The 13,026-nt window shown below is 32.2% G+C and overlaps 1 protein-coding gene across 1 annotated transcript; it reads right to left on the reverse strand.

Moving 5' to 3' along the window:
- Positions 1-176: 176 nt before the first annotated feature.
- Positions 177-12,746, reverse strand: LOC130630833 (activating signal cointegrator 1-like). The gene is made up of 14 exons (XM_057444350.1): positions 12,598-12,746; positions 8,150-8,348; positions 4,684-4,875; positions 4,429-4,612; positions 4,116-4,231; positions 3,964-4,046; positions 3,652-3,848; positions 3,180-3,301; positions 2,884-2,983; positions 2,743-2,800; positions 2,390-2,511; positions 1,515-1,612; positions 446-548; positions 177-305 (listed from the first exon to the last, which is right to left on the reverse strand). Exons 1-14 carry the CDS (start codon positions 12,684-12,686, stop codon positions 250-252), a joined length of 1,719 nt encoding a protein of 572 aa, XP_057300333.1. The 5' UTR covers positions 12,687-12,746; the 3' UTR covers positions 177-249.
- Between the last annotated feature and the right edge of the window lie 280 nt (positions 12,747-13,026).

The following is a 13,026-nucleotide window of genomic DNA, read 5'->3' on the forward strand; positions in this document are numbered from 1 at the left end:
TTTACATGTTCCTATAAAAGAAATACCCTTTATGTCATTACTTTCACCATTTTTACGTCCAAAGAAGTGTGAATTAACACCCTTTTTTACTATGTACAGAAACATTTCAAACTTTCAAACTTAAATAAGTAAACCCCTTTTGACTCAATTAGATAACAATAAATAAGAAAACACACTTTATGATAATTTCTTTATTTCATTTAACAAAATACTTATAATTATTCTATAAATTCTGGAGAAAAATTCTTCTCAGGATGGCATTAAACTTTTTCTTGCTGCAGCATGAATATGTGGCTCCAATTTATCTAGAAACAAAAAAATACACATTCATTAGAAAAACCACTATGTTACATGTATTATAAGAACTATAAAATTTAAAAACTATATTGAAATGTAACAGTTTCCTGTGGTTAACAATCAACTTGTGTTATTTGAATATACTTACAAATTTTATGTTTGCCTTTCATGCTGAATTTGATTTTAAGTTGTTGTGGATTTTCACAAACAAACAAATATGGCGAATCTGATTCTTCATTGCAATTGGGATGCTAAACATGAACATAATACAATTTTAAGTTAGTTCAGTTTATGGAATATTCCCTTTGCGTAATAAATTTATATCCCTTGAGTTTTTTTTTAAAAAAAGATAAATAAATAAACACATATTGAGTTAAAGTTTTACAGCTTTGGCTTTCAATAGAATGTCAGCACTGTGTACAAAAATCACAATTTGTATATATCCAATTTGTATGTATCCAATTTGTAAATACAGTTCCGTGTATTTTCTGTTAATTTTAAAGAAAAATGTCACAAGGATGATTGTTCCTGATTCAACAAGCCAGACAATCGGAATTCGATAATTATGCAGATAAGTAATAGAATAGACACCAAACAAACAATAAAAGTGTATTTGTATGTATCCAATTTGTAAATACAGTTCCGTGTATTTTCTGTTAATTTTAAAGAAAAATGTCACAAGGATGATTGTTCCTGATTCAACAAGCCAGACAATCGGAATTCGATAATTATGCAGATAAGTAATAGAATAGACACCGAACAAACAATAAAAGTGAAATATTTTGGGGCTCCTTAATGCTGGGGTGGCAACAACTTCGCCAACCTTAAATTTAAAACTTTAATATTCTAAAAATATTTTCTGTGAAAGAAATACTGCTTAATTTTACTGACATCAAATTGAAAAGTGACCATGGCAACACAAAAGTTAACTGGGGAAATTAAAGCTAAAAAAAGGAATAAAAAGTTATAACATTAAGTTGGACAGTGGGAAGGGAAAGCTGAATTCAACCTCGCACTATTACACCACACTCTAAAGAGACTCATAAAAACAGATGCATCTGGGCTATTTAAGACAACTTCAAAGCAGTGTGTAAAAAAGACTGATGGCTTTACAATAATCATCGTGAGGTGACTGTGACGCGACTGTGACATGATTACAACTATTGCTTTGGAAAAAAAAACTACTTCAAGGTTAACAGTAACTATTATTCGCAAACCTTTTTGAAGTATTCTTCATTTGATGCACAATCTACAACTGTGACACATCCTAACAATGCAGAACACGGATATTCCTTTGGAAAATCTATATCTCTATCTAAATTACAAAGTAACAAATCCTTACAAAGAATTTGAGTAAAGAAATAAAATCTATTAAAAATCTAAACTTGCTTATTATTAAATACATTTTTACTATTGTAGGATGAACAATAAATTCGGTTTAACACAATAAAATAATAACAAAATGGTAATAGACAAATGGCTTGAATAAGCACCCGCTTCGAATAAGAACCGTCTCGAAAAAGCACACCTTCTTTTCTAGAAAATATTTTTATAAGCGCCTGTCTCAAATAAGCCCCCTCCTTCTGGCCTAAGACAGGCGCTTATTCGAACTACACAAGAAATTCAATGTCTTGGAATTTTTAAAGAAAAAGGGGTAACCAAAAAGAAAGAAAAATGCAGTTTATTTAAAAAATTGTAATCTTTTTTATTTCTGGAAACTTCTTAGGTTCTCTATAGAGTAAACCAATGGCAATTATTGTAAGGAAAATATAAATACGAAAGAAATTATAAATGTAGTCTCATTTAATCTTTGAATTTTAAATAAATTTCCTAGAAAACATACTTTTGAAAAATAATTTTATAAGCGCCTGTCTTGAATAAGCGGCCGTTCCGAATTAGCCCCCCTCCTTGAAAGCAGAAAAATTTTATAAGCACCCAGGCGCTTATTTAAGCCATTATGGGTACGTGTATTCATATTTCCTTTTTTCAGAATTTTTTTCTGATAAGGAAACCGTGGTTTTTGTATAATCTTTAGATTTCAACTGAAAAGCTAAAACGCTAAAGACATAGTTAAGATTAAATCGTTACATACCAAAAAGGAAATCTCTGTATTGGTTTTCCACTTGTTTTGTTGTCTCGTTATCTGCAGGTTTTGTAGTAGACGCTATCCATAATCTACCACGATGGGCAGTGTACCAACTTCGACCTTCTAACCTTGTAAAATTAAATGTGAAACAGTGTTTTAATAATGATGTTTATTACGGTCATTTTAAATGTGTTTTTTAAAAGTTTTTCTCAGATAAAACAAAATACACCTGAATTAATACACCTGGATTAAGTACTAATCTATAACGTTCATTGAATTTTATTGTTTTATTTACCTTGAGAAAATCAGAAGATTATTAGAAAATAAATTTCAAAAAAAAAAAAGTAATCTGATCATACTTTTTAATTCCTTGAACCAGTAACGATGCCCAAGGTTGATGCATGCTCATACACATGCCTAAAATACAAAGGTATTAAATAGTAGTTTGATAAAAATATTCTTTTTTAGATTATTCAATAACAATCTTCCAACAGAAATACCTTGGTCAACCATCTCCTGTAGTCGAAGAGAATTTTTTACGGCGTCTTGTTGCGCTTTTAAAAAATTTGTCACATCACCTTTAAAGCTATTCGAGTTGAACTAAATATTAAAATTATTAGAATGTTGATTTGGATTATCAAAGCCTCCAGTCAGAAAACTTATCTTTAAAAATCATTATGAAGTAGCTAAAGATTTGTATAGTATTTTTATCCTATTAAGCTTAAAAATAAAAAAAAATCCTTATATAAACAGTATTCTTGATGCTGCTGAAGACTAATGTCATAACTGGAATTACCTTTGGCGGTTCAATAGTAATACGAGGATCAACGAGCGAATTTGCTGATGCAACTTCGCCTCTTTGCGTGGTACCAATGTCTGTTACTGATTGCACAGTTGCATCTTCTGCATCATACATATCTAAATAAAAAACATTTAAAAGTTAGAAGAACTAGAACATTATTCTAGTTCGATTAGGGTTTACCATTCATCAAATTAAATTTTAGTGATTTCTGACGTCAGTGAGAAAATAATTAAATGATGCTCATACAATAATAATAAGTTGCTTAACCACACACACAAGACAGAAACAACTCGCGAGAACATAAAATATGGAATGTATACTGCAATCAGAAAGTACGAAATCTATCAATCTAAAAATATAAAAAAAAAATAGTCAAGGTACAAAAATGGTATTTTGCAGCTGTGTATGGACAATAGGTCTTTCTTCCATGTAAAGTCTTATTAGTGAGAAGTGAATAAAGTCTTACAATTGTCCTCAACAGTTTGTTGAACTTTTCTTCCTGCAAAATCAATCGTAAATTTTTGGTGTCTTCTAGATGCAAATCTTTTCTCTCGTAATTCTGCATCTCGTTTTGCTAAAGCCTCACGTTGTTTTTTAGTCATCCAACGATTGTCTGAAGTAAAGTAATCTGCTTCATCGTCAATTACTTTGGTTCTTTTGGTACTAAAACAGACAACATAAGCATTAAACATGCAATTTATTTCATTGAATGAAGCAGCGAGACAACATGTGTCAAACATATCAGCATTATTTAAATAGTTTTAAAACTTTTTCTAACCAATTTTTATCATATTCAAGAAGACGTTCCTTATGAGCAATAGCAGTTTGTAGTGCCTTATCTTCAGCTTCTTCGCCTTCTTCCTAGTAAGAATAAGAATTATTAAACTCATGCTGTTAAACAATAGATTAGGTAACACAAACATCACATACTGCTGGTGTTTGGTTTAGTAATTTTTCCATAAGTTTTTTGCTTTTTTTGGATTGTCTTGAAATTATATCTTGTTCTTCTAATGAGCAAACTAAAGTTCCACAAAACATACAAGGTCCTATAAGCAAAACACATTAAACTTGCATCAAGACTTTGTAATATCTCTTCGTGTTAAGGATGCAAGAAATAGCAATTCTTAGGCTATGTATGATAGGGGATAATCTGAGGACTGGAATATCTTCGACAAACTAACTTATGGAGTGTACACAGGTTAAAAAATAGCTAAACCAAGAAAATACACATATCTGCAATTACCTGAACCTTCCTGTTCACAAACAATCCTTCCACATTCAACGCAATTGTTTATTAATTTATGTTTCTGTGCAAGACATTGACAAGCATGACGGCCAGGCAACATTGCTGTATCTGTTTTCAATTTTCCATCGGCACTGTACAATGGTACATATTTCAGATGTTTCTTTTTGAAGGGACTGGAACTCTGGATGAGAATTTGATTTAAAAATGATTTTTTAAATAATGAACTAAAAACAAATTTATAAAAACACTTACCTTGGATTTTTTTTCTTCTGGGTATAACATGTTTTTATCCAGAAATTCTGCTCCTGTTACATCTACAACCATTTTTTCTGGAATGTCTAAACCAATATTTTCCAACATATTATCCTTAACACTTTGTATCATGTTAGGAGTTTTGTCTGCATTAAACATTTCAACTTTAGGCTTCACTTCAGTTTTTCCTTTCTGAAAAATATAAGAAAAATAAAAAAACATCGAAAAAAGGTGGGCTTATTTTTATTTATTTTTTTATGAAGTTAGGGTTAAAACTTTCGGGGCAATATTTTGATTTTTTGCTAGTAACATAAATAGTTAAAAAAGTACTTGAAGTAATTGAAAAATCTTCACAAATACAATATAATATATATATAATCGCTGGGGGTAAAAAAACTGTTACTCCCACACAACAAGTGTCTGTCTTTTCTTTTAGGATCTTGTATTCTGGTAGAATATCATATTATTTAGAGTACTAGTTGTAAGGTTAAAGTTTAATTAGCAATTATGCAAAAATAAGAAACTTTGAGATGGTATTTCTTTACTTTTATTTTTACTTTTTTACTTTTTTATTATATAGGATTGCGTGTGACAACAAATTAAAGAGATATTGTTTTTGATACTTGAGTTGAAGGTTTTTTGATGAAGTCATCAACCCGTCTGTTCCAAACGCCCAAACAAAAGTCAATTAATCCTAATTTGGTTAGAGATGGTCTACAGTTAGCCAGGCATGTAAATGATAACTGATGTCACCATACCATTGCTCTAAGTCAATGGTAAAAAAAGTAGTACTTATTTACCCAGACAAAAAATTTTTACCCCATTTTGAGGTTTTGGAATTTTTGATTTTGCCAAAAGAATTCTTACTCAACTTTTAATACATTCCTTCATATGTCCTCAAATAGAAAAACATTGATAAGTTTCTGTGAATTTTTTTTACTTTTTTACCTCCATCCACTGTATCAGGTTAGAATTTTAAAATATGCAGAAAAAAACATTTAGCAGGTAGCAAAACCAATTTGTTAGAAATAAAAACATTAACATGCCGAGTTTTCATACTCATTTCATCATTAGATTAGAATTTATTTCATTTTCTATTTTAAAGAGCACCATGATGATTTATTTTAGCAATCCACTGAATTTTCATTGAGTCCACATGATGGGTACCAAATAAAAACATAGAACACAGTAATTTGAATTTTTAAAAGTCACAATTTGCATTATTCTATATCTATAACCACTGGAACAAAATGTCCAAAAAATAAGCATGTGCAGCAATAAAAAAAATAAAAGATAAAAAAAGCCCTGGGATTGTGGTTGCTCACAATCTGCATTATACAGAACGTTTAAAAAAAAAATATAAGCAGGTTCAATAAAATAAAAAGGTGTCTAACAACGGTTATGTAAAAAGCTAAATCTGATATAACTATATATTTGCTTTCCCATGCCAGAAATACACCAGGGAAAATAGTATACCAGACATAAAAAAAAATCGTCAAGTCACACAAAAAAGATTATTGCAAAATTTCCAGTTTCTAATGCATCATACCAAATTAGCTATTTAGTCTATTGCATACAGCAACCCTCCCAATGCGTAAACGTGCCGTGCATGATAACAATGCAGCGTTTTCGAATTTAAGAATTGAATATATTTCAAACGGCAACGTAACAGATGTAATTGATTTAACTTTGTTAAAATTAAGGTTTATTATAACGACATCAACCACTTCGTAGCATTAAAAACAGTAGCAACGGAAAAATTACTTTTTACATTTTATATTAATTCTTTTCCACGATATACACGCTGTATTTTATAAGAATAGTGTTTTTTTCGTTTCAGCCTTCATGTTCTTAACTTTCCCTGGTGTACTTCCCATTGCTTTGGAGAGAAAAAGGTTCAGTTTGTGAAATATATACGCAATAAAAAAGTAAACTTCTAATTAAATTTGTGCATCATACAAATTTTTATTAAAACAAACAATCAAGCTTAAACATATTCTTAGAATATTCTGACCCATTGTTTAGAGTATATTCTTACAAAAAAAAGTTCTTTGACAAATACTATCCTTGTGGCCTAAAAATATATAATGCTTCAAGAAAGTAAAGCTTGCTATAAGTTGCTATAGCTATTGGCAAATTCTTTTTATACTTATTTAGAACAAACAATCGTGGTTGGACCTATTCTTAAGATATCTTTAACTGACGCTGAGTATATTCTTACAAAAAAAATACGTTCAGGCTGAAGACAAAACATATTTAACTTCACGTTATTCACCTAAATTCATTTCTCTACCAGATAATCTAAACAACACACCTGTTTTTTCTTTCACTTTCTCAGTAGTAGCTAGCGTTCTGTGGATAAAAGTCCAATCAGTTTTTTACTTCAATTACTAAATTTCGTTCATCCCAACGAAAACAAATTGAAAATGTATAGCTAGCTACAATTGTCTGATACATTTCCAATCAGTTCTCTTTTTCACGTTATATCATCGTACGTTTTTCTTCCTTATAACAAATATTTCTGACAACAACATAAACTTTTTTTTATACTTGCTCGACAACAACACAACAGTCGCTGTACAACAACAGTTTTGTTTTTTACATTTCAGATTTAAATTATCATTCGAATTCGATAGTTTTTTTAAAAAAGAAGGCAACCGAACCTCAGTCCCAGAACACAAAAATGATAGAAGAAACAAATAAGCTTTAATCTAACCTCATGATGAGTAAACATTGTGTGAAATAACTTTTTTCAGGATTACTTTGAAAAAGAGACAATTTTTTTCGCTTTGGTTTTCATTTTTTAGTTGATAAACTTTGTTTCCGTGAGATACGGTGCGCACATAGTAAACCGGGGGGAAAATTAAATTATTCTATATATAACGACCAACGGGGCTTTTAAAACAAAAAAACAAATAAAAACATTTAAAAATAAAATAAAAATTAGCTTTAATAAAATAAAGAAAAAGAGTTTTATTTCTTAAAGTAATAAGTAAGGGGAATTAAATATTTAAATAGTAACCCCCTGATTTGCGTTTTTTTTAACTTGGTAAATTTTAGTGTAACGCCACGTCGTAAGAAAGTGACCCGTGATTTGTGTGACATGGCCTTGCCATGCGCACACAAGGCGTATTAATATATAAATATTGTTTAGATTTTATAAGGAAAAGAATCTTCATTTTTCTTTACATTCTATTTCTAAGCTCCAGTGGTGATAGTCTCAGCTTTTAGGCAGACAATGCTGTAAATCTATTTACCAAAGTTTCATTAGTTTAGGTAAACACTTATAGTGCGGTTTTTTGGAAGAAAAATACTTTTCCAATTTTAACAAATTTGTTCCATAATTCGAAAGTCCAGAAGTCAAGAATAAAAATAAGTTTTTATAGCTAATAATACGCTTAAGCTTTCTGTGATTGTAACACAGAAGGGAGGATTAAATTTGTAAACAAATATAAAAACAGCTTACCGTTTTAGTTTTTTTCCTTACAGATGGACTACTGAAATCAGCTTTCTTGTAAAACTGTGCATTGTCAGCTGTATTTGAATGAGGTTTCCATCTTCTGAAAAATTCATCAATAAACTGCTTGGTTTTTGGATCATCTCCATCTAATAAATTGGAGAAGTGCTCTTCAAGTTCTCTGATACTCTCGAATGCCAAAATGTAACTAAAAATCATAAAGTGCAATGACAAATTAAAATCCAAAAAATTTAGTTTTAGAGTTTGGCAGAGGAAATTTAAAAAAAAAAAGTAGCAAAAAGTACCAGATATGTACCAGAACATATAACATACCAGAAAAGTACCAGATATGTTTTTAACAACAAATTGAAAAGCTTTTACACAAATAAAAGTTAATAAGTTGTTTAAACATAATGACATAACAACGAAAAAAACACATCCAGCGATCGAATTAAGGAATCGCAATTCGCTATTTTTGCAAACTTGCTATCGAAGTGAATAAAATACACAAATTTGCAATCTTAAAATGACATTTTTCTTGTATTTAGCAATATTTAATTTAACGGTAATAAAAAGTATAATGAAACAAGTATCACAAAACACGTTATTTTTTACCCACCAGTCTGTTTGTTTTTTATAAAAAGTATTTTTCAAAAAGTTTGACGTCAGTTTTGTCACAGGAAAAATCCCTGTTTTTAAATGCGCGCTATGATCCATTTTTTGCAATTTCTATTGAAATTTTGAGAGATTCAATCAGTTTCACACTTTTGTTTTTGAGGTGTAAATTTAAGAAATACAGAGATTTTTTGTTCGTTCATTCGCTCTTCTCCTCGCTTTTTAAGTTTTTTAAGAACTGAGGAAATAGATATCAACGACAAATAGATTTTTTTGTAAGTTCTTATTTATTTATTTATTCAGAAATATATAATAGTAAAAATACTTTTGCTTAATTGAACAGCTTTGACAAAAATTAATAAGGGCAAAATAGCCAGTCTCAAAACTGTTCGAAAGTGAGAGAAGGAGGTTGGTTGTACATTTGAATTCAAGTTAACTGGAAATGATATCACCTGTTTGTGCTGCAAAGTTTGCAAAAGGTGGGAGACAAGAATTTAAAAAAAACACTCAGGGCTATCAGTTGATTTGAATCAGACGAGGGACACATTCAATTAGAAAAGATGGTGTGAAAGTGCATTGTAATAGTGCTTAGCATAAGGAGGCCATGGGATTGGAAGAGTCCAGTAAGTTTGGGGTGCTGCCTTATTTGGAAAGAGTTGTGAAGGAATCCCCAATTGGAAGAGGAGTACGCAAAAAAGGGCGATAAAGATTGTGCTTTTTCCGTGTCAAATTTCACTGAACTTATCATGTGGCTAAAAACGAACTTCTATTTAATGAGTACCCTGATCTGTTTAAAACTTATTGTAAGATTACAAATGGGAAAATGCCAAGTCCTGGAAAAGGTCACACAACTGACCGTGCGGGTGCTTTATTTATTGACGAGGTTGGAAATTACATGAAATCAGGACTATTGGAAGAATTAGTAAATGTTCGCTTTTTTTCTGTACTTAGTGACAGCAGCACTGAAAGTGTGGCCATTGATGACGGAACTTGTTTACATCCTTTATTTGGCACGTGGTGTTCCGAAAGTGACATTTTTTTCAATTGAAGATGCAAAAAACTCTGACACAAATAGCACCTTAGACAGGATTACTACAGCATCACATAATACAAATTATTAGTTATAAAATTTAACACAAAACAACTTTTGAATGCGTATGTCAAAACATTAATAAAAATGTGGCAGTTTAAACAAATCAGGTATTTCAAGCTTTAAAATTTCTAAATTTCAAAGACGCCCTAAAAACACAATTCAGAACCATAATTCAAAACATCAAATATATATTTCACGTTTAGCAGTATTTGGACAAACCAAACAATATGGAGACAATATCTAAAACAATAAATTACTAGACAGTCTTGGTCATGAATGGCATGCAATTGCACGCGCACGCCTCCGCACACGCCATGTGAAATTCAGGCGTGCTCTTTATCACACGCCTTGTTCTACTTCGTACACACGCCAAGCAGAACTGAGCTATTTCAGAGTAATCCCTTACCCAGACTTTACCCAATTCATAATTGTTCTTCTGTGTTAAAATGTATCTCTAAAATGTATTTCTATTAAATACCCACCTTCATTAAAATTGCTGACGTGAGATACATTTTAAATGTTTTGCGTCGGCATTGCGTCGACAATATTTTTTTGTTTTTCAGTTGGCCAAAAATCGTCATTAACCTTTTATTGATCTCCTTAAGATGATGACAAATGGAAATGAAGTACAATTCCTATTGACCTACCTTCGCGATGGTGTACTTCTTAAGGTAATAGTTCTGTCCCAACTAGCTCTCTATGTTTTAAGATAAACTGATTAGGAATTAAGTTGTACATGTGCTATTTACGAACTGAAGGTCAGGGCATCATTAAGTTGAATATCGCAGAAATCGCCGGTGACAGGCTTTGAAAATGCTTGTCACAGGTACAGTTCAATGCAAAGCAAAACCGTACACGAGACTCAGTCGTTAGAGTCTTCGCAGAACATCTCTTCTCACAAAACCGAGGGCAAGGCTGACTTATTGCCTGCTGTGTCGTGTGGGAGACAGAACTTCCGGACTTTTTTTAATACGATATACAATTTTTTCGATTATTATTACTAAAAATATTTGATTTCTCTTTTCCTTTTAAAAAGATTTTTTAAACTTTAATGAACATGTTTTTTCTTTGGTATTATTACATTACAAGAACATTCATCCGAAAGCTGTATAAGGTACAGGACACCTAAGCTCTCCCTTGTTCTGATTTTATTTAACTTGCATGGATGCCCACTCTTCTCGCATTATTCTCTGTGACGATGAAGACTGACTTGTGGCATGGTTCCAAATGGTCTTCCTTCTTTGTTGTTGTTTGAGTCTCAGTGTAATGCACCAGCCGAGCATAAGAGTGTCACCATGAAGGAAAGGGGCTGACTTAATGTTCTCTATACCTTATGTTCTTCACCATTCATTTAAATTTCACAACAAAATTACGTCGGCAATTTTGTTGGCAACTACTATGCTTCAAAAACTCTGTGCTGCCGCTCTCCTGAGTGTAATAATTACACACCAAAATCGTAAGCTAGGTGTGCAATACTGATCGCACAACTGTATTAGTGTAGGCGTACGTACCACTGCACGCGGGTGCAAATAATCATGACCAAGACTGCTAGACAAAACAACAATTAAACAAAAAGTAAAATAGATCTGACGCCAAAGAGAAATGGAAAATAAACGGTTAAGCAAGAAGCATACTGACGACTATAGTTCAGTTATTTGGTCAGTCTGTTTATCATAAAATCAATAAAGATGGAGAGTTTTACATCTTAAGTCCAACTCAAAATGTCCATCATCCTAGTTTTAGCCGGACCCATTTTCTTCATAAATCTCCCTAGCGGATTTCATGTTTTGGTCAGTCACCTACTGAAGTGCCTAACAATAGATTACAATGTCATACCCCCACAGTGCAAACATTTTCTCACTGGTAAACTAACCCCAGTGATGTTTAAACTGTCTGTTTTGTGAAGTGTATAAGTTTCAATTATGGCTAAGGATATAGGCTAAGTGCTAAGCTCCAATTTTTTAAACAACAAAGCTACCACAGTGGGGTGTGCCATAAGCTGTCAATGCACAGCTCAAATACAACAATATTTGGTCAGGCATTTCTATAAAGACTACAGACTTGATCCAAGTCAAAGCTGCTGTGATTTACAATCACCATTTGCATTGGTAAGTTTTTAATCGCTAACTTAATTCACAAATGGCCTATTTAAGATACCACTCATTGCCTAACTAGGCGAGTTACCTACTTAGGCTGCCGTAGCCTAGTTATCTCTAGGTATATTAACTAGCTAGAAGCTAGCTATTTTAACCCTGCCAAAACTGACGTTAAGTTTTATTGCAACATTGTTTTTAGATAGATAGATAGATGTGCATATTTTACATGGCTAGCCTCACAAATATCGAGGGATATACCCTGTCTATTATTTCCAGGAGGGGCCATGGCGTAGATGGAGAGTCCTAGAGTATTTAATGCTCATTTTGAGCTACGCAGACCCAATTAGAGCCCGCGCTCTACTAGACAACTCCCGGCAACATCCAACGGCCCACACAGTGTGCCATCTTCCCAATTTCCCTCACATGGCTTGGGTTAACCCGGGGCTATGGTAACATTCACTCGCCCATGTTGAATCGCCGTCAAGAGGAATCGAACCCCGGTCTCCCGCACAGAGTACGAGAGCTATAACCACTAATCTACGGCGCCAAAACTTTACTTGGTACTTAAATTTGCGAATATAGGTAACCTGTTTCTGCTTCGCAATTCTTTGTATATTGATAATAAGATAGCATCTAAAAACAAAAAAACATACTTGACAAGTTCCTCCCCTGCTGGAAATCCAAGTAAAACTGAAAGTTCATTTTGAACCCAATCGTCAAATCTCGCTGCTTCGTCCACCATGTTTGTAGAATCGACCTGACCGGTGGACGGTAGATTTTAACTGGGCTATTTTTAGTACAACTCGTTCCCGGGCCTTTCACGATTCAGAAAATTTAGCCCTAAAATCCGGGAGTAAAGATAGGAAAAAAATCCAAATAAAAAGCTGACGTTTTTTATATTTTAAAGTTTTAATATCTTTAGCATACATTGTTATGGAGGGACTACTGTTAGCATTGTAGTATTAGCTACGTTCAAATGTCCAATGTTATTTTTTTACGCTAAGTGTCCAGTTTGTATGTGTTTTCTTTATTGAAATGATTATGGTTCTTGTTTAGATATATGTATTTTCCGGAAAAAAATT

This window comes from Hydractinia symbiolongicarpus, chromosome 1, assembly GCF_029227915.1.
Source record: "Hydractinia symbiolongicarpus strain clone_291-10 chromosome 1, HSymV2.1, whole genome shotgun sequence".
Taxonomy (NCBI): domain Eukaryota; kingdom Metazoa; phylum Cnidaria; class Hydrozoa; order Anthoathecata; family Hydractiniidae; genus Hydractinia; species Hydractinia symbiolongicarpus.

Bases quoted from the DNA above. Each gene is read 5' to 3' on its own strand.
- LOC130630833 (XM_057444350.1), bottom strand. From the start codon at position 12,686: ATGGTGGACGAAGCAGCGAGATTTGACGATTGGGTTCAAAATGAACTT. The intron at 4,047-4,115 runs GTATGTGATGTT...TATTCTTACTAG, and splicing joins TACTAAACCAAACACCAGCA to GAAGAAGGCGAAGAAGCTGA. The intron at 1,613-2,389 runs GTATGTAACGAT...TTTGTAATTTAG, and splicing joins ATACAGAGATTTCCTTTTTG to ATAGAGATATAGATTTTCCA.